Source organism: Festucalex cinctus, chromosome 10 (genome assembly GCF_051991245.1).
Source record: "Festucalex cinctus isolate MCC-2025b chromosome 10, RoL_Fcin_1.0, whole genome shotgun sequence".
NCBI classification, from domain to species: domain Eukaryota; kingdom Metazoa; phylum Chordata; class Actinopteri; order Syngnathiformes; family Syngnathidae; genus Festucalex; species Festucalex cinctus.
This window is the reverse complement of record NC_135420.1, coordinates 29,259,848-29,287,443: the sequence shown is the minus strand read 5'-3', so window position 1 is coordinate 29,287,443 and position 27,596 is coordinate 29,259,848. Positions and strand designations below refer to the sequence as shown.

Genomic DNA, 27,596 nt, shown 5'->3' with positions numbered 1-27,596 from the left:
GCCCCCTGCGTTGCCACGGAAACGGGCGGCTGACACATGCAAATTCATCCTCCTCATCCAAATGTCATCAAGTCGCCATTTGAAGCTGTACATAATCGACTATTTATTGACGCATACATGAGAAGACGGATTCGGGTTACGATTCCACAAGATCAACGCTAAGCTTCGTTCATTTTTACCGATAAATCCCACAATACAAAAAAAAAACAAAAATTACTTCTTCCTGTCTTTTGCGTTAGTTGTCAGCTGACTCGCCGGACGGCGGCGGCGAGCGCCGATTGGTGTGTTGTGACGACGACATCATCATCATCATCATCATCATCATCATCGTCACTTCTTCTGGGCCGACAAACTGAAAGACAAAACGGGGAAAAAAAGTCAAACAGCAGCAACGATATGTGAGATCATGATAATAAAAGCGTCGTCGTCGTCATGTCACGATATTTAAAAGCAGCACATCTGTTCAAGAAAAGTCGGCTTGATTTCCATTCGTGCAGTTCTAGCACCCTCTGGTGGGTACTTTTTTTTAGTGCAGTTTCACTTTCACAAGGCATGTTTTGGCCCTTTTATGTTTCAAATCTACACTAATTGTCAGATGAATAATAAGTAATATGCTTGTAAACCGAGTCAATATGTGGAGGAAATCAATATGTACTACGGCGAGGAGTGACCAATCCGATATATCGATATCGCAATAAATCGTGACACTTTTGTCTCTCAATACGTCTAAGCAAGTATCGCGATATTTGTCATGAATTTTCAGCCACTATAACAGCTCCATTGTTGATGACTTATTGAGCAATTACTTGGCGGGCCACTAGGGGGAGCGCCTCATAAGAGTGGTGGGGGAAATGGACGCAAGTCTTCAGGCGAAGAAGACTCACCAGCTTAGATTTTTTTTAAATTCTTCTTCTTATTATTATATATATTATTTTTTTATTATTATTTGTATTTATATTTGTATATATAATTAGATATTATATTATGTATTTATATTTATTTGAAAGATTTTTATTATTTTTTTATTTATTTTATTATTTACATTATTATTATTATAATTTTATGATTAGTTTTATTATATATTATCGTGGCTTTATTACCTGACTAATATATGGATAATGGCGGTATCGTCATATGGTGAGATAATTGTTATCGTGAGGTACCGACATGTTCCCAGCCCCAGTTTGGATATGGTTACGTCCCTAACTAATCAACTGGGTTGATGTTTTTGGGGTTAGCGCAAGTAGCTTCGTAAATTCCAGACGGTCCCCGAAGGCAGCGCGAGTGATTGGTGGAGAACCAGGAAATGAGCAGGAAAAAAAATACAATAAAAAAGATTTGTGTTTCCATCACTTACGTTGATGAATATTTCATATTTTAATGGCGCTAATGCGTTTTGGTGGTCAGCGGTGGAAAAGAAATGTTAATTTATTCGCATTAGTGGATGAAAAACAAAAATTGGTTGTGCACTCACTTGTCGAAAAAGGTTTGATTCTGCAGGTTGAGGACCAAACTGTCGGCATTCAGGTACACTTTGTTCTGAGACGTCGACACCTGGAAGGACCACATCATCGTCATCATCATCATCGTCATCATCATCATCATCATCGTCATCATCATCATCATCGTCGTCATCGTCGTCATCATCATCATCATCGTCATCATCGTCATCATCATCATCGTCATCATCATCGTCATCATCATCATCATCGTCATCGTCATCGTCATCGTCATCATCGTCGTCATCATCGTCGTCATCATCATCATCGTCATCATCGTCGTCATCATCGTCGTCATCATCGTCGTCATCATCGTCATCATCATCGTCATCATCATCGTCATCATCGACATCATCATCGTCATCATCATCATCGTCATCGTCGTCATCATCATCATCATCGTCGTCATCATCGTCATCGTCGTCATCATCGTCATCATCATCGTCATCATCATCATCGTCATCATCATCGTCGTCATCATCGTCGTCATCGTCATCGTCGTCATCATCATCATCGTCATCATCATCGTCGTCATCATCATCATCGTCATCATCATCATCATCGTCATCATCATCATCGTCATCATCGTCATCGTCATCATCATCATCGTCATCATCATCACTTTTGTCACTGCAGATTTATTCTGTCGTGGTCATGCAACAAGTTGTTTGTGTTGTTTCCTTGGAGGTGTCCCGTCAGGTCACAAGCGTGTCATTGCACCTTTTTGTCCACTAGATGGAGCTCTGACTCCATTCGAGCCAGTAAGCATCACTTTTTGCTTTGCTGTTATGGACGACCAAAACGGCCAAAATTCAAACAAATAAATGACTAAATAAATAAACGACGAAAAGTGACAATAAAAAATGATATAAATAAATATGATTCATATTGTATGTATATTTTTGATCTTTTTATTTCCATTTAATATGATTTTTTTTATATCTAATTTTCGAATAATATTTTTTTATATCCACTTTTATTTTCACCTTTAGTCATTTATTCATTTTGAATGTTGGCAGTTTTGGTCCTCCATATTTAAGTTGTGTGCCAACATCAACATTGTCAGATTGTCCTGTTGCATTTATGGAAATGGACGACTTTTGCATCTTTTTCCACTTGAAAATTTCCGCTTAAAAAAAATAAATCTTTCAAATTGGTGATTTGAAATGTATAAAAAAATTAAAAAAAAGTGAGCGAGCGACCGTTTTGGCGATGGCCTGAGCGGCTCGGATGCGTCTCAGCTTCAGGTAACCCGGATTCTTGGTGATGGCTTGACCCAGCTACAAAAACAATTAAAACAAAAACCATGATGTCACTTTTGCATTTGCATTGCTACAGTTACAAAGAGACGTTTCATTTTTTTACATAAAAGTATGCTGAAGGAAAATATCCACTAAATTGACTGAAATTGCTCTTTTTTTTTTTTTAGGATATGAAATTGTATTCAAACTAAAATACAATCAGCTTTAAGGCAACTACGCTCTTATTTATCCATTTTTAACGTTAGACATGAAATAACATTGAAATGGAAGGGAGCTTTTTTTCCCTCTAAAACTCCCCGAGTACTTCAGAAAATGTAAACATTTTGTATTTTTTTCCCTTCGATTCCTGTATACAAGCCTCCTTTATTGTGTGTAACGACGGCACGGAATGTTTTTGTTTACCATCTTGGCAGCTTCGGCTTCTCCTTCGGCCTGGATGATCTTCTGCCTTTGGTCTTGCTTGGCTTTCTCCACGTAGAACTGAGCCCGCTGCGCCTCCTGTTGAGCTGCGCGCGCACAAAAAAAAAAAAGAAAAAGAACGAAATATGGCGGGAATAATTGGCACATCATGATTGACAATTAACTCATCGACTGGCAGCGTCACTCCTGCGGCAATTTGAAAGCACGCACGGATTTTTTGTTTTTATTTTTCACTCACTCACAGAAGCTTACATGTGCGAATGAGGGAGTGAAAAATCAAAATCCGTGCGTGCTTTCAAATTGGTGTGAGTGACGTCACGCAGCCGACAAATTGGCCCCGCCCCGTTTGCGACATGCCCCCCCGTTCTGTGATTGGCTGGTTGGGGTTTAGGACAAAATCACCACCACACGTTATGAAAAGCCCACATCTATAAATTGAAAAGTTGTTTATTTAAATGCTGTATTTAAAAAGTGCATTTTCCCGAGTGAAAGCGGCAGACTGCCCCTTTAATGTCAATTAATCTGTCAAAAATATTCTGTAAAATGTGTTTTGTTTTTTTCCCCCTCACATTTGGGTGTCTGTGATTGGCCATGGGAAATATTTGCTTTACTTTTCATCAGATTTGAATCATTGCAAAAAAGTGAGCTTCAACTGTATTTTTTTTATGTAAATGTGTCAACCTTTTATTGAAGCCGAGTGCTTGTTTATTAGCTTGTCGTGCATCTTCACAGATGTTTTTTTGTAATGTTGAGTATGTCGACGTCGGTTTGCCGCACGCGTTCCCCTCACCGACTTGCTTGGCCTCGACGGCGGCGGTGTACTGGCTGCTGAAGCTGAGCTCGGTGATGGCCACGTCGTCCAGGATGATGTTGAAGTCTTTGGCGCGCTCAAAAAGCTCCCGGCGCACCAACAGCGACACCTGCGGGACGCCGCAAGATGGACGCTTTGGCGCACGTTTGGACGCGTTCCAAACGTACCTGCGCCCTTTGCGTGATGAGCTGCGAGGCGTTGAACTTGGCCACCACCGACTTGAGCACCTCGTTGACGATGGAGGGCAGCACGCGCTCGTCGTAGTCTTTGCCCAGCCGCTGGTACATGGCGGGCAGGTTGGACGCCATCGGACGCGACAGCACGCGCACCGCGATGTTCACCATCTGAAGGTCTAACACAAGGAAAATAAATACAATCAGCATCGCCACACGAAACTTTTTTGAAAATGCGCCTGCGCGTTAGTGTTCGTTTCGCAAAAAAAAATTAACTAAAACTATTTCGGCAACACACATCTTCCACCACAAAACCGTCATTAACTGGCAGCCATTTTGACTTTGCTACGGCTCTTTTACTGCATTTTGACTCATTTTGCAAGGCCCCCACAATATTTGATTCTATTGTTATCCAAACCTACCAAAAGAAAGATTAGAGTCTCTTCTGTTATCAGGAAAAAACAAACAAACAAAAACTATATTTCTATCTGTTCCCGTTTTGCAGCACTTAGCATTAGAATATAGCAAAATGACATCAATATTCACATTCCTGGTGAAAACGCCATCAAAAACAGCTGGTTCCAACATAGCCCTGGCTGCTCTCTTATACTCTGCTGGCCGGATCAAATTAGCACTACTGCGAGTGACCCCCTTTTGTCGCCTCCCCCGTAGTGGGCGTGTCAACGAGTGCGCGATACCTTTGCTACCGGTGAGCGAGGAGATCTTTCTGGGCTTGGCTCGGATGTCGTAGATGATGGGGTACTGGAACCACGGGATCCTAACGCACACACGCACAACACAGTGTCAGGTTATCACACACAATCAAAAAGCAACAAATGAATTCAAACATTGAAATTCAAATTTTGGGTCACAAAAGACGAAAGCAAAAATTGCTTTTAACTCATCGACTCACAAAACCCGTCGAAAACAACGGGGAAAAACAGCTTGTTGTAACGTGGCCCTGGTTGATCTCTTATACTCTGCTGCCACCTGCTGGCCTTTTTTGTAATTACTACCATTTTTTTCCACCTATTCTCCACATTTGGGAGGCTGCATCAAAACCTTCTGCATGCTTGAGCATTTAAAAAAAAAACAACAACAACATAAAAAAACGTATAAATATGTCATTGGGACAATTAGTACATTTAAAATAGAACGTATTTACACGTTTTTGGTAGCAAATGAGTTAAAAACAAAAAAAACCCTGAAACTAGAGCTTATGCCTATTTCAAAGTTCATTTACTCCATTTTTAAAAAACAATACAAAGCTGATACAAACCAAACAAAGTATTAAAAATCAAACTAAACTAACTAAATTAAAAAAAAAAAAAAATCAAAAGTCAAAAATCTTTTCAAAAATCTGTTCTTATTATGGAAAACAATGAGCCAACCAGTACCAGAACATCACAACCCCCCAACCCACCGCCCAGTTTTTTTTTGTTGTTTTTTTTTTAAATCGCTACATGAAAATGAAATATGAAATAAACAATCAATGGTCAATAAACAGTAACCAGGGTGAAAAAAATACCTTTGTAATACACTTTTATACAATCCGACTCATCAATTAACCGACTGAATAATCGCTAGATGAATCGATTCTAAAAAATATTTGATCGTGACTGCACTCCACGCAACTTCGGCAGCCAATCGGCGGCAGGCGTCACCTGAAATGAAGACCCTCGGCCAGCACCGTGTCCATCTGCATGCCGCCGACCCGGTTGAACACCACCGCTCGGTGACCGCCCTCCACTACGCACACACAAACACACACAAAAACACGTCCCAACGTTAGCGCGGCTGCTGCAAATTCAAAAATACAAAGTCGATTCCTTCATTTGCAAACGCGCGTTACGTGTACCCGTGTACGTGGCTTCTTTGACGCCATACGCCAAAGCGCCGGCGCCGAGCAGCAGCTTGATCCCGAGTCCGGCGCCTCTGCCGCCCGACGAGCCCGCCATGCGACCCATCAGGTCCCGCAGATTCTGGACCAACCGCTGCAAAGGGACCGAACGCCAATCAGTACATCATCAATCACATCTGCTTCGTCACCTTATTAAGAACTCTTTGGCCGCCAAAAACGTTTAATAACGATGACTACAATCGCAGCGTATGCCGCCATAAACGTTAATCGACGACAACTACGTTCGTTTGTTTTTTTGAATCAATGGGCAATGCAACATCGAAGTGCAGTGCTGCCTGGTCAATGGGTTGTGGAATCAAAAACATCCACTAACTATGGCCAGCAGAGGGCAGCATTGTATCGCTTTTAAATGGGCTGCCGGTGTATGGAATTATTGTCGGGTAGTTTTTTTGGATAAATGTGTGGCAGTAAAAATGAAAAAAAAATAATAATCAAAGATGAAAACAAATATTGCAATCAAAATGACAAATACCAGATAATATTCTGATTTCTTTTTAAAGCTGAATGAATGAAAAATTTAAAAAAAAAAAGAAAAAAAAGTGACAATAATGAAAAATATACAAATATAAGGGAAACAATGAACATAAACATAACAAAAAACAATGACATATAAAATACAAGCAAAAATACTTTAGTGTTTGGGATGACAACTAATAAACTGTGAATATAAAATGATAAACAATTTCAGAGGGAGTGTGGGACTATTTGCAGATACAATAAATATCCAAAATGTTGCTCCATCTTGACAGATTTTTTTTATTCACAAATGCAGATATTTTCAAACAAAATCATGTCTACTCCAGTGGAAAATATGACTTCTCTCACTATTTTGCAAATCTTTGAAAAAAAAAAATTGGTTATGGATAATTTCTTAACTGGAAAAGATTCGATTTGTTATCGTCCTTTTGCAACTGTAATTTCAGTTGAATTTAATTTTATTTTTATTTCCAATGTTCAAGAATGTCTATACTCAGTCTTTGTCAAGTAACTTGTCATTTGACGATACATATGTGCCTTGTTTGTCTGTGTATAATTGCTCAATTAAAAAAAAAAAAATTCCATCTTGACATTTGACAATCAGCAGACAAACATGCAAGATAAGATAACACGAGGGCACAAAATCGATATTAAGCGCGTGTAGACGCAGCTGAATGTCATCTTTTATAGTCTGCTGATCCTCTTTCGACTGTGCGGTAAAAGTGTGACTTAACACGATGAACGCGTGAACAACGTGACCTTCATTAAAAGCCCCGAGAAAGTTCGCGCATCGCTCTGGTTAGCTAGCATGCTAGCTAGCGAGATAGCTAGCTAGTAGATTCCTTAATAAGCTTTTGGTTGAAGCGCACGTTTGTTACTTTACGTTAGACGTCCACCGATAGCTGAAGCGTTCAACGGCTCACCCACAAAAAAAACCGCAACAATTCTCGTTCGTACGCAAAAGTTGAACTTGAAAGGTTTCATGTCTTACATTCGGCTCCTTGCTCGCCATGCTGCTTTGCGTCACTCGACGGCAAAAAGAAGGCAAGGTCGACACTCGGCGGATGGTTTACGGCAGCGCCCACCGCAAAGCCTGCTGGGAAAGGAAGTTCCAAACCCTTTGACGCAGTTTTCTATTTTGACATATTTTATTAAATTGCGGAGAACATAAATAAAATATTGAGAAAAGCTTTGCGTCACTCGACAGCAAATACAAGAACGCAATGTCGACACTCAGCGGATGCTTTACGGCAGCACCGCAAAGCCTGCTGGGAAAGGCAGTTCCACATCCTTTGACGCCATTTGCCATTATTCCGTGTAGAGAACAGAAAGAAAAAAATACTCAGAAAAGCAGGAAAATATTCTTAAATAAAAATAATAATAAAACACAGAATACAAAAATATGCCTCATTATTAACTTTTTCAATGTTTATTCCATTTATTTATGTATGTATTTATTTATTCACTCACCTACTTCTTAATTTACTGATGTAAACTTATTTACTTGTATACAAAAAATACTTGTATACTCACTTAAAATGTTTGCTTTGTTCTTGTTTTTCTTATCTTATTCTTTACTGCATGACTGTTTTCGGTTTCATGTACAGCACTTTGTATACACAGCGATGCTTGTTTTAAAGTGCTTTATAAATAAAGTTGAGTTGAACAAAACAAACCAACACTTTTGTATGTTGAATTAGATAAATGAATAAAAGGTCAATAGGTGGGCTGAATAAAAGAACGCAAAGCCAACAGTTGCTGCTTTGAGTTGTGACTTACTATCTTTTCAAGATAAGAAAATTTAAGCTGCATCACTAGATGGCGCCACCTGCGCTGATGCGCCTTTAAACCACTTTGATAAACACCACAGAAGAACATATTAATCGCATTTGCGTTCATTTCCGTAGAGAAAGATCATTTTTATGCCTGAAGATTATTTTTTGTAATGTGGAGGCTTTTCATATGTAAAATAAGACAGCACACACAGACATATATAACAACATGGTTTTAATCCACAAGTTCAGTTTTATTAAACAAATCTATATTACACGGTTTGAGTTAGCAGCTAGCAAAACAAAAACAAATCAAACTTTTTCTTTTTTGTTCATCGCAGCAAGTGCCATCAAACTTTTCACTGGATTTTTCAAAAGGACAATTATCGTCTGCTCGTTGGTGGATGGACAGTTGACCGGAAAATATGCAAATAATTCGCGCTCCTTATAAGTGACATTAAAAAGTAAAAAACAAAAAAGTGAATAAGCACAGGTTTGGGGAAGGGGGGAAAAAAAACGCACACAAATTAGTAGTGTGTTTCCACAAATAAAACCAAACCCATCAAATATAACGACATTTTCAAATGGCAAAGCACAAATATGTAATGGGATTTATGCCAATGTGATTATAATTAAGTAATTCGATAAAACATGCTGGGGCAAAGTCATTCATCGGACGTAGAAGTGCGAGTTTTGAATGTTACAATACATTTGGATAGCAAAAATCTGTCAATCAACATCGACTTGAATATGGATGTTATATAATAATACCACAAATCAGTTCTTTTTTTCTGAGGTTATGAGGGGAGACGATGGTTTGAAAAGAAGAAAAAAAAATCCATAAATACAATCTGTGAACACCAAAGCGCAAATATGCAGCATGATTCATTTTCAACTTTGAATTATTTTACTTTGAACTCAATGAATTACAGTAACCTGGTCTGCTTATGCAAATTTGTTTTCATTTGATAAGTTAACCAATTATTTAATCAAAATTTATAAACAGCTGGATGCAAATTTAAAAAAAAAAAATTGTACTCACTGATACTGAAATCATTTCATGAGATAAATGAATAAATATGTTTACCTTTTTATGTTTTAAAGCAAACAAAAGAAACAAAGAAAAAAGAAAAGGAAAAGTGCAGAAAAAAGAAAGAAAAAAAGAAAAAGAAAGAAAAAATGAAAAAAGAAAAAAGAACAGAAAAAAATAATTAAAAAAATAAAAATAAAAAAAAACAGAAAAAAGAAAGAAAAAAAGAGACATTCGATAAATTCCAGTTCTGCATTTCAAAAACCAAATAAAATAAATAAAATAAAATAAGAAAAAAAACAAACAAACACCCAAACTCATTCTTATTGACCAATTTGAGGAGGGGGAAAAATAAAGAGAAAATTTGAGCAAAGAAACATGACAGGCTAAATTGTGACATCCGTATGTTTCCCGTGTGGGCCTCACAGAGGGAAACATACGGAGAAACATCACGGATCTTCCAACGGCAGAAAAACAAACCAAAAGCCCCAGCAAGAGGAATGTTGGACAGAATGCGCTCCGACAGGGTTTAGTCGTCAAAAGGGAAGTGAGCATTAAAACATGTTTGTGTTTTTGTTCCTGAGTCAACGCAAGCAAACAGAAAGCATCGTTTGTTGGTTGGTTGGTAGCACGAGGAAATGCGCGTCTGGCTGACGTGGGATCAGTGCTCGCGTATTTACAGTATTGACGTGCTCCTCGGGTCCGCGCGCGCTCGCTCCGCCTCCCTCCTCGGGACGGCGGCGGACGTCAGACGTAGAAGAGGCGCACCCGCGACGTGCTGACGTGCAGGTCGTTGTCGAAGAACTTGGTCTCGATGATCACGTTGCCGCTGGACGCAAAAACAAATTGAGAAAAATACAAAGAGGACGCCACAAACGAAGGAGGAGGAAGCGCCGCTGACGTCACGAGCGACTCACGTTAAGACGTTGGCGGGCATCATCTGCGACTCGGGCGCCGCTTCGATCAGAGATTGCCACGTGTTGGTTGAGTTGGGGATGACGAAGCCAAACTCGAAGAACCACTCTGGGTGGACAAAAACGCACACAAAAAGGCAAAACCTCACAACAATTAAGACAAAGCGGGACGACTGCATTTGATACCAAAGACAAAAAAGGTTAGCTAAGTAAATACACAAAATCGATATTTTTCTCAGGCTTCCAATCTTGAGGCAACATGATACTGCACGGTCAAGAAGAGGCGGAGTTTTGCAACCCATCAACAGAATTAATGCCATTTTTTTCACCACTTTAAATGAGTTAAAAATGCATTAAAAAAATGATTACAAACATGCTATGGGACAGACCAATATACAAAAAAATAAATTAAAGTAAATTGGTTGCAGGTAATTCAAATGTGCTAAACAAATTATATGATTTGATTATTTGGAAATGATGCAACCGAAAATCAAGAAGCGCTACTCATTTTGCTGTGTTTGTGAAATATTACATAAAATAATTAACTCATTCACTCCCAAAAACGTATTTATACGTTTTTTAGGTTTTTGTTTGCTAGAGTTTTTGTATGAAGGCTTTGATGCAGTTTCTGACCTGAAGTGGTCGCTTAAAGCGATGGTAGTTATTACAAAAAAAAAAAACGGCCAGCAGGTGACAGCAAAGTATAAGAGATCAACCAGATCCATGTTGCAAAAAGCTCTTTTCTCCCAGTATTTTCAACAGGTTTGTAAATAATGATGAAACTCAGCTAATTCTAATGCTAATTGCTCCAAAACATAAAAACAGATTAAAAAAAATATACCGTACTTTTTTTTCCCCCCCTGATGAAAGAAGAGACATTTTTCTTTTGGTAGGTTCCATGTTTTTATAGCAATAGAACATGAAAATGGCTGGGAGTGAATGAGTTAATTATTATAACATATATTCATATTGTTCAGTGTAATAATTAGTTAATAATTATTATAATTTATTTATGATATATTTATATTTTTCAGTGTTTGTGAAATATATAATTAGTTATTAGAATGTATTGATTATACATTTATATTTTTTAATTTGTGAAATATTAGATAATTATAATTTATTCATTATACAATTATATTTTTCAGTGTTTGTGAAATGTTATATAATTAATAACTTTTATAATTTATGATATATTTATATTATTCAGTGTTTGTGAAATATCTAATTTGTTAATTATAATTTATGATATATTTATATTTTTCAGTGTTTGTGAAATATGATATAATTCATTCATTATTATAATTTATGATATATTTATATTTGAAAAGTATGAATTGAGCAGATTTGGTCCACTTTGTGACGATTTCAACGATTTTCCGGCGCCCCGTTTCGAGAAGGCCGAATGGAAGGAAGGCACGTGGGCGGGGCATTACTGATGATGACGATGCTGCTGAGGATGAAGATCACCTTCCAGACATTGGCCCTTGAAGAAAACTTTCTGCTCCAGACGGAACTTCTCCAGCTTCTCCGACGAGGAAAAGTTCAGCTCTCGGGAAACCGCTTTGCACTTCAGGATCTTTTTGGGGACGCGCGCTGAAACCAGGAGGAGGAAGATGAAGATGATGAAGATGATGAAGAGGAGCGTGTGGAAAGCCGGCGATCGCACGCACCTTCGTGTTCCACGCCGGGAACCGACAGGTCTTCGGTCCCCTGCCACAGAACTTTGCCCGTCTCGGCATCGCGGAGGTTCATCCAGTTTCTGACCAAGTTCAGCACAAAAAAGCGCAAACACGTTGTGGGGAAACAGTCACACGCGTTTTGGACTTGCGAGCACGATTCGCGTTTGGACAACCGAAAGCCTGAAAATGTGCACATGCATTCATAAGACACATTCGGTCGATATGATTTTTTGTGTGTTTGCAGATGCAAACAAACAACTACATCAACAACTGAATTTGACATCATTTCCTGCAATGTGAACATTAGCAAAAAGCGAGAAAAACATTTGGAATTTATTGCATTGTCCACTTGTGCTTCCTGTCACCTTCAGGCCGCACTTGGTGTCACGCACGCACACGCCGGACGGACAGACGGACTTGACGGACACTCGACATCAACATGATAAAGACAAAAAAAAACGTCTCCGCCCGCTGCCTCTGACACGCCCACAAAAAGCATCCGGTTGGCACCTGCTCCGACTCAAAGGTAAATATTGTGGCGGCAGGCCCCGCCCCCTTTCCCCCACCAACCGGCAAGGTTGTCGTAATCCTCTCAAGCGGGGCTTAATCGGCATCCACGCACGCTTTGCAGACACCAGAAAAGTGGATTATTCCACTGACACACGTGATGAGCTCTTAAACAAAACAAAAACTAACAACAAAAAACCGCTGGATGTCGGCGGCTCATTCGGGACTCATTAAGACGCGCATGCACGTAAACACACTCTGGGGAGGCGACCGTGTCGCGACGATGTAAACACGTGGGAGGAGTCTGGAGGACAAAAATAGAACAAGACTTTTTTTGTTTATTTGGTGGCCAATCAAAGAAGAAGAAAGTCAAATTGTTTTCTTGTTGTTGATGTCAAACGTACGCTAACATCAAATGTGGTCGATACATTTGATGTTGTCATAATAAGTTAAGTTATTTTGTGTCAATCCAGACATGTTGCTACAATGTTTACAAATGCAAGAGTGACGCAACAATGAAATAACCGATTCATCAACGATTGTCAAATCAATGAGCAACCATTTTGAGAAAAAAAAAAAAAAATCGATTTGAGAGCTTGTTTAACTCTTTGACTGCCAAAAACGTTTAATAACGATGAGTAAAATCACACCGTATGCCGCCATAAACGTTATGTCAATATATTCCATCCATATTATTAATTATTATTATTATTTTTATTATGAAAAGCAACTGATATGCTAAAGAAACAAAAAACGAGGGAAGATTGTGAATCAAAATAATCTAGAAAATTTGACTTGCATTTCTGAATAAAAAAAAAATGTATATTAAAAATATATTGGCCGGTTTTATATCTGGATTTTGTCCAAATAACTTGCAAGGATCTCTTACTTTGGAAAACCATCATCAACATTTTTGTTGTGCTCATTTTCTGATGAATGTCATGAACCAAAACAGTAACAAAATTATAATCAATTTATGCTTGTAAATTTGAAAACATATTCGGTGATTCCACAAAAAATAAATAAAATAAAAAATTATCGAGAGTTGAAATGTCAACAATTCACATATTGATGCCATTTGATGACAATCGTGTTTTTTCAACATGATTAATATGAAGAGTGCTGACAGTTTGATCTGCTAACTCGATCTAATCGTCAAATTTGGGATGAATAACGATAAACGCAAATGTTTAAATGTTTGTTGCGGGTGATGAACTCCAACGAGGATTTCACGGGAAACGTGTGGCAAACGCTCGCTCGGGCGTTCCTGCGGCCGCTAAATCCGGTTCCGCTCAGATTTAAAAAAAAAAAAAAAAAAGTATGACCTCACCGCATCCCGAGCTTGACCTCACCAACACACAACACACGTCACACACACACACAATCCCTCGGGTCAGCTGACGTGCGCCTGAAAGCAGGAAGTGACTTTCTTGAGCGACTTCACACCAGTCGATAAAAGATGACATGTCGGACACTTTACATGATTGCAGAGAGGAGGTGTGGCCTCACCTTTCATGAGGAAGAAGAAGAAAAGAAAATGGGCCAGTTGCAGAACAGGTTTAAAAAAAAAATGAAAAATTAAATACGAAGACATCCTTGCATAAAGAAATCATTTTTTTACGCACACTTTTTTTTTTTTTAAACGCACATTTTTTTTAAAACACTTTTTTTTTTTACACAAACCTTTTTTTAAGCACAAATTTTTGTTTAACTTTTTTTTTTTTTTTTTACGCAAACTATTTTCACGCACATTTCTTTATATATATATTTTTTAATATACTTTTTTTTACGTACACGTTTTTTTACGCAAACATTTTTTAGACACTTTTTTTACGCACACTTTTTTTTAAACAATTTTGTTTTACTCAAAATTTTTTGAAGCACACCTAACTTTAATTTTTACGCAAACTTTTTTTACACACACCTTTTTCCACGCACACATTTCTTTTTCATACACATTTTTTTTTTTACGCATACTTTTTTGTACATACACGTTTTTTTATGCAGCTTTTTTACGCACACATTTTTTTAGATTGGTGAAGACTGCAAGTCAAAGTGTTACTAATGTTAACATCTCGAAAGTAGATACACATATTTGAATTTATGGTTCATCGGCCATTATTTTAAATATTGATGTATTGATTGTGTTTGTGGAAAACTACGTGGGAAGAAAACGAAAAGAAAAAAAAATAATCCTCGCATATTAAATCGTATTCGTAAAATTGAGGGAGATTCTTTTTAAAAAAAATAAAAATAAAATAAATCGTTTAGCTTGACGTAAAAGTGACAATATTGCGAAATAAAACGTAAGGGGAAAGAGGCCCCAACCTCAACAATCAGCAAGCCTAACTGACTGACTGACCATCATCATCATCATCATCATCATCATTCTCATCCTCATTTAGCCACTTTAGCATCACCTGGCTAGTTAGCTTGCGGCTAATCGCGAGAATTGAGCTCACATTTGACTTCACGTCGGCGACTCATCTTGATAATTTACACACACAAAATAACAAAAAAAAAAAGGATACAGTTTGAATCCCTTCAAAATCTCCTTGGCCCTGTCTTCGTCCGAAGACATGTCTCCGCTTCTCGCGTCTCTTCTTCGGGTGCCCCCGCGAAGGATTCCGGGGAAAAGCTCGGACCACAAGTGCCGCTGTTTGTTTGTTTCGTTTTGTTTGTTTGTTGGCGTTAGCTCTCCGCGACGTTAGCCAGCCAGCCGGCCGGCCGCTCGCCTGCTAGCTGACGTGGGGGGGAAAAAAATGTCCCCGAAAACGATTTTGAGCTTCAGCTTGCACTCCAAATGCGCTTTGGGCTTTAAAAAAAAAAAGAAAAGAAAAGAAGCGTGCGTCGCCTCGCTCGCTCGCTCACTCGCTGGTAGCAAGCTAACCCTGAGCCGATAATGCAATCAGCTAAATATAGGCCAACCCCGCATGAGTGACGGCCAGCCTGGCCAATCGGAGGCGGCGGTCGCCTCTCTCCGGCCAATCGAAAGCCGAGTTGGTAACACGTGTGCAGGCACCGAGAGAGACAAGACGCGTCACCAGGGGCAACCGCTCACACACCAACACATAAAATTAACGCCATATTTATATATAATACTTTGTTTTTTAGATCGTGCAGCACTTTAGATATTTCATAAAATCACGGGGAAAAACATTAAAAAAATGCAAAAAAATATTTAAAAAAAAATAAACAGAGCATGAACTTCTGTTTTTATTTTTTTGTTCTTTTTGGAATTATGTTTTTCCTCCCTGTTTTTCTGAGTATTTTTTCCTCTTCTTTTTCTTAATATTTTTTTCCCTGTTTTTCTGAATATTTTTTTTGACAGAAAAAAAAATATTCAGCAAAGCAGAAAAAAAAATACTAAAAAAAAACCCACAAAGATCCCCAAAAAATTACAGTAGTCAGAAAAACATTTTTTTTAAGTATATAAATATTCAGAAAAACAGAGAAATAAAAAAAAAAAAAAAGTAAAAAAAAAAAAAAAAAGATCCCCATAAAATGAGTTAGAAAAATAGGAGGAAAAAAAATAAAAAATAAACAGGAACAAAAATTATTCCAAAAAAACAGAGCACCAACTTGTGTATTTTTTTTTGGTCCGTTTTTTTTTTTTTTTTTTTTTTATATATATTATTTTTCACCCTGTTTTTCTGAGTAATTTTCCTCTTGTTTTTCTGATTTTTTTTTTTTTTTATGTTTTTCTGAATATTTTTTTGACACAAAAAAAAATCAGTAAAACAAAAACAAAGCTCCCTAAAAAATTAGTCAGAAAAACATTTCCTGTAAAATGTGCAAAATCTTTAGTAGGTTTATAAAAAAGAAAAAAAAAAGTAGGGGCAGCCTACTTATGAAAAGAAATTTTTTTTTTTTCATCATAAATTGTATATTGTATTTACTCAAGCACACGATAACAATAATATCAAATAAAAATAATGATTCCAATAATAAAGAGTTTTGTCCACAGCTGAGCCTGATGGGAGCCGCGACTGAGCAGTGACATCACTTCCTGTGTCGGTCACGGCTTCTCATTGGTCCGTTTGCGGCCGCGTGGGTCGGTTGGCGGCGGTGACGATGCTCGCCAAACCGGACTGACGGCGTGGAATTTAAAAAAACCGACTCGGGCCACAGGAGGACGCTTTACGACTGAGGGAAGACCACCGGGTAGATCTGACTGTAGTGGTCCACAAAGTGGACCTCCAGACCTTCCGTGATGTAATCCGGCAGGTCCGAGAAGTCCTTCCGGTTCTCCGCCGGCAGGATGACGCACGTCACGCCGGCGCGTCGGGCCTGCCCGCAAAAAAATAAATAAATAAATAAATCACACGGTGCTCCTTTGACTTTTAAAGATTATCTTCATTTCATTTCATTGCAAAAATAATAAGAATTATTTAAAATTGAATTTTTTCTAAAAACTTTCACATTTATTTTGGGACCAAGCCTGCAAAACAATTGACTTGTTTCAAATCAACTTGAAATGTCAACGTTCACTTTCACCATCATTGTAAAAATATTAAACTAGTCATAGAAAGTCAAATTCAGCTGAAACGCTCACAAAAAGACAACAAAAATATGAAGAGGAAATTGGAATTCATTTCATGTCATCTTAAGGAAAATGTCTAGAAAATAAATGTATGTAATTATCAGGAAATAAAATGGCCGAAATCTGCATAATTGCATTTCAATATTTTTAAAAATTGGCCACTTATCATATGTAATATAAAAATAATATATAAAATATAATATTGTTAAAAATAGAAGACTTATGAAAATAAATTTTTAATTAATTAATCAAATTAAAAGTAAATAATATAAAAATAATATTTAAAAAAAATGGCACATAAAAAATATATGAATTAAAATAATTAATAGTAAATTTATAATATAAAAATAATATATAATATTTAAAAAATGGGACACTTATCATAAAAATACATATTAAGTAAATAATATAAAAATAATATAATATATAATGTATAAAAAAATGGGACACTTATAAAAATATATGTAAATTATTATTATAAATTAATTAAATAATTCAGAGTAAATTATATTATAATATAAAAATATATCATTCAAAAATGGACACTTATCAAGAATATATATTAATTAATAATTTAAATGAATTAATAGTAAACAATATATAAAAGAAAAATAAGATAATATGTAAAAAATGGGACACTTATCATAAAAATAATTAATTAATTAATTTAATTAATAGTAAATACTATAAAATAATATATAATGTTTAAAAAAAATGGGACACTTTTATCATAAAAATATATGTTAATTAATTAAAAATAAAAAAAAAATCCCTCGTCACAACATAAATAGCAAGAAGGCGAGTCCACAAAAGTCGTGTTGCAAATGGTTGTGACAGGAAAACAGAAAGCGGCGCAGGCGACTCACGGCGATGGTTTTCTCCTTGATGCCGCCCACTGGAAGGATTTTTCCCGTCAGGGACACCTCGCCAGTCATGGCCACGTTTGGACGCACGGGCCGAGCGGTGGCCAGGGACAGCAGGGCCGTCACGATGGTGCAGCCGGCGCTCGGGCCGTCCTTGGGCGTGGCCCCCTGACACAAGAACAAGAACAAAAACAAAAACAAAAACAAAAACGCATCATTGTGAAGCTCTTCTCAAACTTGCTTTCTTTCTTTGTTTGTTTTGCGCTCACCTCCGGCACGTGAAGGTGCAGGTGAGAGTTGAGCAGGAAGTGGTTTTGCGGTTCCTGTTGCATGAGGAACGCGCGGGCGAAGGTTGAGGCGATTTTGGCGCTTTCCTTCATCACGTCGCCCAGCTGACCTAAAATATGCATCGCCATAGTTTAGCTTCATTTATTGATTTCATATCTTATGTATAGTTCCATAGGAACGTTGTTGGGTCAACGCCAGACTAACAGACCATTGAGTCAACGTGAGCAAAGTACACAAATATGCAGTAGCTAAGAAACAGAACAATTGTCAAATAAAAAAATCAAATCCACTTGATTTCTATGGCACATTCTATAAACAAGCATTTACAAAGTGCTGTGTGTTGAGATCCGCACACTATCATACACATAAAAATGAGTGAACACAACTATAAAAATAAATAAATAGTCAATAAAATACTAAAATATATTAAGTAAAAAAATAAATATATTAACAATAATAAAAAAACAAAAAAATATAATATATAAAAATAACTTCAAAAATAAAATAAAATAAAAAAAAAAGACAACATCGAAAGAGCCAATGCTGATATCTGCTGGCCATTGTTAGTGTTTTTGATTTCACAATGCATTGACCAGGCAACGCTGCATTTAAACATTGCAAAAAATAAATAAAAATGTAGTTGGTGTCGTTTAACGTTTATGGTGGCATTGTATGGTGGTCAAAAAGTTAAACGATATGATCATTATCACCATTTTTTTTTAAATTTTTTTTACAATATTGTGACTTTTTTTTATATCGCCAACCTCCCCACAATATGATAATGATTATATGATGATAATGATGGCATGGTGAGCTTCAAATGGCGATAATATTGTAACGTGACGTTTGGATATGATTACGTCCCTCGTTTGTCGTTTGTCGTGTGCGTTGCTGACCTGTTATCTCCAGGGAAGCTTCTCCTTTGCCATCCTTCAGGGAAGGCCGACGCACGGACGTCTCGATGAACAGAGTGGAGCCTCCTGCGCGCGACAAAAGCAACACTTTTCGTGAGTGTGCGTGTGCGCGTGCGCGCGCGCGTGCGTCTCACCCATGGCGGTCCAGGCCAGCCCCATGACGACTCCCGGCGGCGTGACGTCGTACATCCTGTCCACGGTGAAGATGGGCTTCCCCACGAACTCCTGAAGGTTTTCCGGCGAGACGCTGACCACTTCCTGCTGCCCGCTGACGATGGAGAAGGCCACCTTGCGGAAAACCTGGAAAAACAAACAACATGGCGGTCAGGCATGGCACAAAGCGCAAAACTTCATTCTTCACACGGTTGTTCTCGACTCGGTCTTCTTTGCATGGTTCCGGTCTTGGTTCCTGGTTTGATCTGTGGCATTGGTTTTCTTGCCTTCTTTTTTCAAAACATGGAACCTACCAAAAAGAAAGATTAAAATCTCTTCTTTCATCAGGGGAAAAAAAAAAAAAAAAAAGTATATTTGAATCGGTTTCAGTTTTGCAGCAATTAGCATTAGAACATAGCCTAGTTTCATCAGGAACAAATCTGTTAATAGCGTATTTGCAACGTGGTTGATCTCTTATACTCTGCTGCCACCTGCTGGCCATTTGTGTAATAACTACCCTTTCTAAAACCGTTCTTTGCAGTTGAGAGGCTGCATCAAAGCCGTCTGTATGCTCTAATATAAAAAAAAACAACAACAGCGTATAAATCCGTCTTTGGGAAACTTTACACATTTCAAATAGAACGTATTTATACGTCTTTGGGAGCAAATGAGTTGAATGAACATTTCCCAATGTGAAATCTGTATGCGGTCGTGAGGACCTTTGTGGCGGGCCGCTCACCTTTTCCACTTGCTTCTGCAGGTTCCTGACGCCGGATTCTCTGCAGTACTGTCGGATCAGCAGACCGAGCGCTTCCGACGAGATGGACGCCTTCTCCTCGGTCAGGCCGCACAGCGAGCGCAGCTGAGGGACGAGGTAGCGCTGGAAACGCACCGTCACCGTCACCGTCATCGTCATCGTCATCGTCATCGTCATCATCATCGTCATCAGGACTTTTTCCAGGCTCAAGCGTTACCTCGGCGATGGCCAGTTTCTCCTGCGCCACGTATCCCGACACGTTAATCATCTCCATGCGGTCCCGCAGCGGTTCCGGGATGGTGTCGGTCACGTTGGCCGTGCAGATGAACAGAACCTTGCACACCAGTCGGGAGACGCAAATGAAGGACGCGTTTCATTCGCCGAGACGTTTTTTCACCCCCCCCCCCCACCTTGGAAAGATCCACGGGAACGTCCAGGTAGTGGTCCAGGAAGTTGGCGTTCTGCTCGGGGTCCAGAAGCTCCAGCAGGGCCGAGGACGGGTCGCCCTGGTACCCGCGACCCATCTTATCCACCTGCCAACAACACGTTAGGAAAACGGATAAATGGCTTCCACATGCAAAATGAAGCTGACGAGTCTTGTTTGCTTTCAGTACATTTCCCCACCACCCTTATGAGGTGCTCCCCCTAGTGGCCTGCCAAGTTATTGCTCAATAAGTCATCAACAATGGAGCCGTTACAGTGGCTGTATATTAAACTACAAATATCGGGAGACAAAGTATCAAGATATTAATATAATTAATATATCGTCACATCATCACGATTATTTTGGCAATAATCACGATTAGAATTTATAATATTTATTTATTTATTTATTTTTTTGGCTACATTAGAAAAAAGGAAAAAAGCAATTAAAAATATTAAGAGTCAAGTTCCTTTTGAACAAAACAATTTATAATAATTATTTGTTTATTTTTGTAGGCAAAACCTTGAAATCAGAGTGCAGCATGCGCACAGTGCAGTAGAACTATCATTTATTTATTTTATTTTATTTTGGTACAAAACAAGAAAACATATAATACGTAAACACTAATAAAAAACAAACAAACAAACATATTAAGAGAAATAAAATAATTTGAAACACTATATGCAGATTCGTTTTGGATGAAACAAAATGTATTGCATTAGTTATTTTAAAATAAAAATTAAAAAAAGTGCAATTTGCAAATGTATACGTTTGACCAACTCAAAAATTAGTATGAATAATTTTTTTTTTTTTTAAACAATTATGCTGCTTTTGTAATTGTGGAGTGTAATAACTGAATTTCAATTAATTGCACAGCCCTACAACCAAGGCTATTTTATTTTAAAACTAAAGAAAAAAACCTCAAACTAAAATCCCAAAAAGAATTTTGTGAACAAAATAAAAACCACCACCACCACCAATACTGGAGCGCGGACCTCATCGATGAGGACGAGGGGGTTCTCCGTTTTGGTTTTCTTGAGGCACTGGATGATCTTGCCTGGCATGGCGCCCACGTACGTCCTCCTGATGGCGCAGCAACGTGAGACGCGAGGCCACGCGAGGTCAGACGTCGCGAGGTCAGACGTCCCACCTGTGACCTTTGATCTCGGCCACGTCCGTCATGCCGCCCACGCTGAAGCGGAAGTACTGTCGGTTGAGCGCGCGGGCGATGGAGCGGGCGATGGACGTCTTGCCCACCCCCGGGGGTCCGTAGAAGCACAAGATCTTGCCCTGCGTGGACCCTCGCAGCTGACTCACCGCAATGAACTCCTGCACACACACACACACACACACAAAAAACAAAACATCAGCAACCTGCTCAACACAATATTCGCATGTATCCACCACAATTAAAAAATAAAGACATGAATAAAATTCAAAAATTAAATACAAAATATATATATATATGCAGTATGAAATAAATGTGAGCGCAGAGTGTTTTTATTGATTGATGTTTAATTCTATTTACTTTTGTATTTATTTCCTGTTATTCTTACGTGTTTTTTTTTATTTTTGTATGTATTCCCATATTTATTCTTAGATTTATTATTTTGAATCTTGTTTTTTATTTTTGTATTTCCACATTTATTCTTATATTTAATTTTTAAATCTTGTTTTTTATTTTTTGTGTTTACTTTCATATTTATGTTTGTTTTTTTTATCTTGTTTTCTGCTTTGTATTTATTTCCACATTTATGCTTATATTTATGTTTTTTTAAAGCTTGTTTCTTATTTTTGTATTCATTTTCACTTTTATTCTTATATTTATTTTTTGAATCTTGTTTTTTATTATTGTATTTATTTCCAAAATTTTTTAATCTCGTTTTTTTATTGTATTTATTTCCATATTTATTCTTTTTTTTAAATCTCATTTTTTATTTTTGTATTTATTTCCACAATTATGCTTATATTTATTTTTTGAATCTGTCTTTTTTTCTTTTACATGTATATATTTTTTGTTGTCTTTATGTACATTTCTATTGATTTTTTTCTGTATTTAGCGTTTGTATTATATTTGTAGATCTGTTTTTTATTTTTATTTTTCTGAATGAATTTTTCATTTGGTCAGTTTTGGTGCTCCCTCCACATGCGCATCATGTGTGACTGACCAATATGCGCTTCTTGACGTCATCCATCCCATAATGATCTTCCTCCAGAACGTCCTTGGCCCTGTCCAAGGCCAGGTTCTCCTCGCTGTTGGTGCCCCAAGGCATGCTGGTCAGCCAGTCCAGGTAGTTGCGGGTCACGCTAGACACACGCACACGTTCATAAGGATGAAAATGAAAAAAAATCCGTTTTGCGTTTCCGCGTCGTCGTCGTCGTCGTCGTCGACCCACTTGAACTCGGACGAGTGGTTGTCGAGCAGCGCCATCTTGGCCAGCTCCTCGTCGATGACGTCCATGACGTGCTGAGGGACCGTCCGCTCCTTCAGACGCTCGCGGAACTTCTCCTCGATGGCTTCCTTGTCCTCCTTCTCCAGACCCAACTCCTGCACACGCACGTTCGCATCTTTTTATTTGGAGGCTCAAACGGGAATTTTCATTCAATGTCCTCAATAAGTTAACTCGTTGTACTTTTTTTTTTTTTTTTTTTTCTTAAATTGACTCAAAAAACGTGGAAACGTGTGAAAGTTCTCTCTCTCATCATGTCGATGACTTTTTTTTTTTTTCATGGCAAACGATCGACGGTGTGAAAATCGGCGCTCGCGTCGTCCGTCACCTTCTTGATAATCTTGAGTTGCTCCTGCAACAGGTACTTCCTGTGCGTCTGCTTGATCTTCTCCTCCACCTGTGACGGACAACAAGCTTTCAAACTTTTTTTTTTTTTTTTTTTTTCCGCTCACTCGCCGTTTGGCTGACCTCTCGTCCCAGACGCTGCTGCAACTTGCTCAGCTCAAATTCCTTCTTGAGCAGCGACAGCGCTTTGTACAGACGTTTGGGGATCTGCACAAACACATAAAAAACAAAAAATATATAATAAAACATAGATTGGGATGGTTATGACATGACGTGATATTTGCACGGTCGCTCGCTCACGTTGGTTTCCTCCAGGACGTCCTGCAGCTCGTGAGACTCCGCCCCCGTGAGGGCGGCGCCCATGTCGCTCAGGTAGATGGGATTGTCCACCACGCGCTGGCCCGCCTGCATCATCTGCAGCACCGACTCCCTGACCAGCAAAACGTGCACAAAACATCATTCAGCTATTTTACAAGCATACGCACAAAATACAAACTTGATGGTCGATCGATACCAATTTTTATTTTTTTTTTCCAAACCGATACCAGTACGAGTATTTAGTGTAGAGGCTGTGCAATTCATTGAAATTCAATTACAATTATTACATTCCAAAATTACAAAATTGGCATCATCAAAAACAAAAATAAAAGATTATTGACAGTAATTTTGAGTTGTATAAATGTATATAATTTTCACCTTTTTTTAAATATTAAAATAACTAATTTAATAAAAAATCTTGTTTGGTCCAAAAGAAGCTTGCATAAATGGTTTTTCTATTTTTTTTTTACGTTTAATACATTTCTTATTTAAATGTATGTAATTTGCACCTTCTTTTTTTAAAATTTTAAAATGACTAATTTAATAAAATCATGTTTGGTCCAAAAGAAACTTGCATAATAATGATCGTGTCCCAAAGAAATTTGTATTGACATTTTGAACATTTTCAAACCTGTAGAGTGGATTGAGCGCGATGATGTCACGGATGGTTTTGACGATCTCGGCCGTCAGCGCCTGCGCAGGAAACAAAAAACGATATTTGAACTGTCAAGCGATCGTTTGCGTGATGTTTTTTTTTGTTTTTTTTTGTGTGTCCACCTTGACTTCCTCGGTGACGGTGAAGTGCTCGTGGACGACGTTGTCCACCTCCACCATGAGGATGCCGGATGAGGTCAGAGGTCGCAGTTCGGGCATCAGGTCGGCTTGGGCGATCTGGACGGACGGACGGACGGACGAACGAAAGCACAAAAGAAAAGAAGCGCGAGCGACATCAGCGAGGTGGAAAAAAATGTGCGACGAGTCACATGACAACGAACGACCGACTTTGTCCTCCATCTGCTCGTCCCGTCGGCCACGTTTGGACTTGCGTCCCGACGCCGTTTTGCTTTGCGACTCCACCGCCGCCGCCGCCGCCGCTGTTGTCGTCTCAGACTCCTCCCCCTCGTCAGGCTCCACCTCCAGACGTCGGGTGATGCGGACCCTGTGAAGCAGCATGTGGCTCGTCGTTGACATTGACTTACAAGTTGGCATTTGCAAACAATTTGAGGCTTGTGAAGAATCGTGCGGATCGATTGCATTTGGAAACGTATGTGAAAATTGTTTTTTTTTTTAATTGTATTTTATTGTGACCAATGTTTACATTTATTGCATTTAATAGAAAATGTCTTAGTCAAATACATTTTCATCTTCACTGTTTATATTAAAAATCTTTTTTCCCCATTTCTTTGTTACGATGAGTATTTTCAGGATACCGATAATCTTGAAGTGAGAAAATTAGTCATTTCTGAACAATTGCCTATTTATGAGCAATCGTACATTTGTAAACAATTCTAGTTGTAAAGATTTGTATGATGGTTTCTAAATATGCAAACAAGTATACTTCGTAAAAATGATTAAAATGTGTTTGTAAACAATTGTGATTTTATAAATGGCCTTTTTGGAAACAATTATAAGTTTGTAAACAAACATTTGTCAGCAACAGTATTCTTGTAAACAATCATATTTGTACAAATGTTTGTAAATGCTTGTTTGTAAACAAATGTTTCAAAAAAAGTTGCAAACAATTGTATGTTTATGAATAATTGTGTAAATAGTTATTTGCGAAAATTTCTATTTGTAAAACAAATGTTTGTAAACAATTGTGTTGTACAAACATTTGTAAATGCTTGTGTTTGCAAAATTTTGGTCTTTGGGCAATGCATGTTTATATAACAACTACATTTGTGAAAATTGCTTCATTGCAAACATGCTTTTAGACAACTGGAAATGTATAAACAATTGTATGTTTGTAAACAAATTCAGATTTATGAGCAATTGTTTTGTTTTTGTAAAAGTTTGCAAACAATTGTATGTTTTGGACTAATTATTTGTGAAATGTTCCTTTTGCATAACAATATGTTTGATGAGTTTCTGCCGACCTGCGATGTCCCATGACGATCATCCTGAGCTTGTCCCCGAGGTCCTGCATCTCGTGGATCTGCACGAAGGTCCCCGCGGCGTAGACGGCGTCCAGGGACTCCACCACGTCCGACTCGTTGCTGCGGCCCACGCACGCACGCGCGGGTCAAACAGGGGTCAGCGGCACGGGCGCCGAGGCGGTCACGAAACGGGACGGGACGTACTTGTCGTCTTTCTTGAGGAAGACTCCGGCATACGGCTGCGCCAGTCGCACCTTCCTCCTCAGAAGCTCCATCAGGTTTTTGTTTTTCACCTGCCGGGAAGCACAACGCCGGTCGCAATTCGCACAACATCCAAAAAGGTTGACAATTGTCCAGTTGGCGGCAACGCACTACTTTTGTCGAAATGAAGCTCCTCAACTCACTTCAAGAGTTGCTCAGCAGTTAAGATGCCACAATGTCGTGGTAATCAAGGTTAGATTTAATTCAATGTCCAAATAAAGACAATAAATAACACAAAATTAATAAATTAAAATTAACAAAATAATAATAATAATAATAATAATAATAATAATAATAATAAAATTTCCAAATAAATAACATTTATAAAATTATTTATCATAAACTGGAAATAAAATCAAATACATTTTTGTATCTATTTCCGTTTTGTAGCAATTAGCATTAGAATATAGCTAAGTTTCACCATTATTTACAAAAAAAAAAAAAACACTGGCGAAAAGAGCTTGCTGCAACATGGAACCTGCCTGATCTCTTATACTCTGCTGCCACCTGTTGGAGCGTTTTTTTTTGTAAAAGAAAAACAAAAAACAAAAAAACCCATTGTGTTCAGGTCAGAAGCAAGATTATTTTAGTTAACTAAAACCAACGAATAAAAAATAAAACTATAATTCAAACAATATTTCGTTAATGAAATAAAAAACGAAAATGTTTTTTAAAAAACGAAAACTGACACTACATTTGATATTTACAAAAGTAAAACTAACTATATAACAAAAAAACAAAAAAAAACTCAAAATGAAACCAAAACTAACTCAAATGAAAAATTTCCAAACTATAATAACCCTGGTGGTATTGCATTAATTTTGTCTGTTAACCTTTGCTCAAAAAAAGGCTTGACATCACTACGTTAAAAAGATGTTTACATAATAAGTACCCTCGAAATTGTGCCGAAATGCTCTCATGTGTCGTTGAAAAGCGATGCCTGACACTTTGTCTCCTCTTTCCATGTTGACATTCATCCAGTTATCAAACAAACATTGCATCATGCGGTCCTTGACACACGTGACGTCACCCTCCTGCTCACCTCGATGATCTTGATGAATCGGGGGAACACCGGATTCCTGCTCACGGCGATCAGCGGCACATTGGGGAACACTTCCGGCACCATCATGGGGGTCAGCGCCGTCATTTGAGGTCCGGCGTACGCCGCTCCTCCTCCTCCTCCTCCGTCCTCACCTCCTCCTCCGTCCTCTCCTCCCGAGTCGCCACCTCCGCCGGCGCCGCTCTCCGCGCCGTCCTCCCCGGGGAAGCCGGCGCCGCTCGCCCGGTTCCCGAAGGCTCTGGAGCAGCAGCAGGGCGACGACGAGAAGAGGCCGGAACGGACGCCGGTCACCCGCATCCAGCGACGAGGTCCTGCCGTCAAGTTGGAGCTCCTATACAGGCGAACCGAACGGAAGCCGCCCGGGCCCGGTGCGTCGGCCCGGTGCGAGGCGAACGCGAAGCGCCCGGGCGGCGTGACGAGCCTGACAACGTGGGCTGCGTTTCTGTGGAAAAGTCCAGCTGCTCTTATCAGCCGCACGCACGCCGCCATGTTTCTCTTCTCGTGTGGCTGTCGGCGTCTTCTTCCGGCCACGCTTGATGACGTCACGGTCGTCATTGGGAACACCCGTCAACTGTCACAAGCAAAAATTCATATTTCTTATGATTTACTGTTATGTTTCTACCTCCGCATGTGGTAAAATAACACCATATAGTCTA

The 27,596-nt window shown here is 38.7% G+C and overlaps 3 protein-coding genes across 8 annotated transcripts; all 3 read right to left on the bottom strand.

Annotated features, from left to right (window-relative positions):
• Positions 1-78: 78 nt before the first annotated feature.
• On the bottom strand, positions 79-7,754 carry phb2b (prohibitin 2b). Its single transcript, XM_077533610.1, has 10 exons — positions 7,555-7,754; positions 6,024-6,159; positions 5,830-5,914; positions 4,864-4,943; positions 4,160-4,344; positions 3,972-4,101; positions 3,164-3,267; positions 2,702-2,779; positions 1,475-1,554; positions 79-352 (listed from the first exon to the last, which is right to left on the bottom strand). The coding sequence occupies exons 1-10, from the start codon at positions 7,573-7,575 to the stop codon at positions 331-333; spliced, it is 921 nt and encodes a 306-aa protein (XP_077389736.1). The 5' UTR covers positions 7,576-7,754; the 3' UTR covers positions 79-330.
• A 799-nt stretch (positions 7,755-8,553) lies between these two features.
• Positions 8,554-15,387, bottom strand: pde6d (phosphodiesterase 6D, cGMP-specific, rod, delta). Of its 6 annotated transcripts, none has more exons than XM_077534437.1 (5): positions 14,931-15,387; positions 11,953-12,141; positions 11,716-11,875; positions 10,283-10,388; positions 8,554-10,194 (listed from the first exon to the last, which is right to left on the bottom strand). In XM_077534437.1, exons 1-5 carry the CDS (start codon positions 14,953-14,955, stop codon positions 10,042-10,044), a joined length of 633 nt encoding a protein of 210 aa, XP_077390563.1. In that variant the 5' UTR covers positions 14,956-15,387; the 3' UTR covers positions 8,554-10,041. The 6 variants fall into 6 exon arrangements, with proteins under 6 accessions (XP_077390563.1, XP_077390567.1, XP_077390565.1 ...); XM_077534441.1 differs by having other exon boundaries at positions 11,953-12,041; XM_077534439.1 differs by having other exon boundaries at positions 11,953-12,041; positions 15,000-15,387.
• Positions 15,388-16,316: 929 nt separating this feature from the next.
• lonp1 (lon peptidase 1, mitochondrial) lies at positions 16,317-27,510 on the bottom strand. The gene is made up of 21 exons (XM_077533583.1): positions 26,923-27,510; positions 25,824-25,912; positions 25,620-25,739; positions 24,526-24,682; positions 24,301-24,414; positions 24,155-24,216; positions 23,506-23,635; positions 23,329-23,412; positions 23,189-23,257; positions 22,807-22,958; positions 22,579-22,717; positions 21,561-21,739; positions 21,406-21,493; positions 20,397-20,519; positions 20,204-20,320; positions 19,969-20,109; positions 19,211-19,376; positions 19,059-19,142; positions 18,144-18,271; positions 17,878-18,042; positions 16,317-16,758 (listed from the first exon to the last, which is right to left on the bottom strand). The coding sequence occupies exons 1-21, from the start codon at positions 27,493-27,495 to the stop codon at positions 16,609-16,611; spliced, it is 3,030 nt and encodes a 1,009-aa protein (XP_077389709.1). The 5' UTR covers positions 27,496-27,510; the 3' UTR covers positions 16,317-16,608.
• Positions 27,511-27,596: the final 86 nt, after the last annotated feature.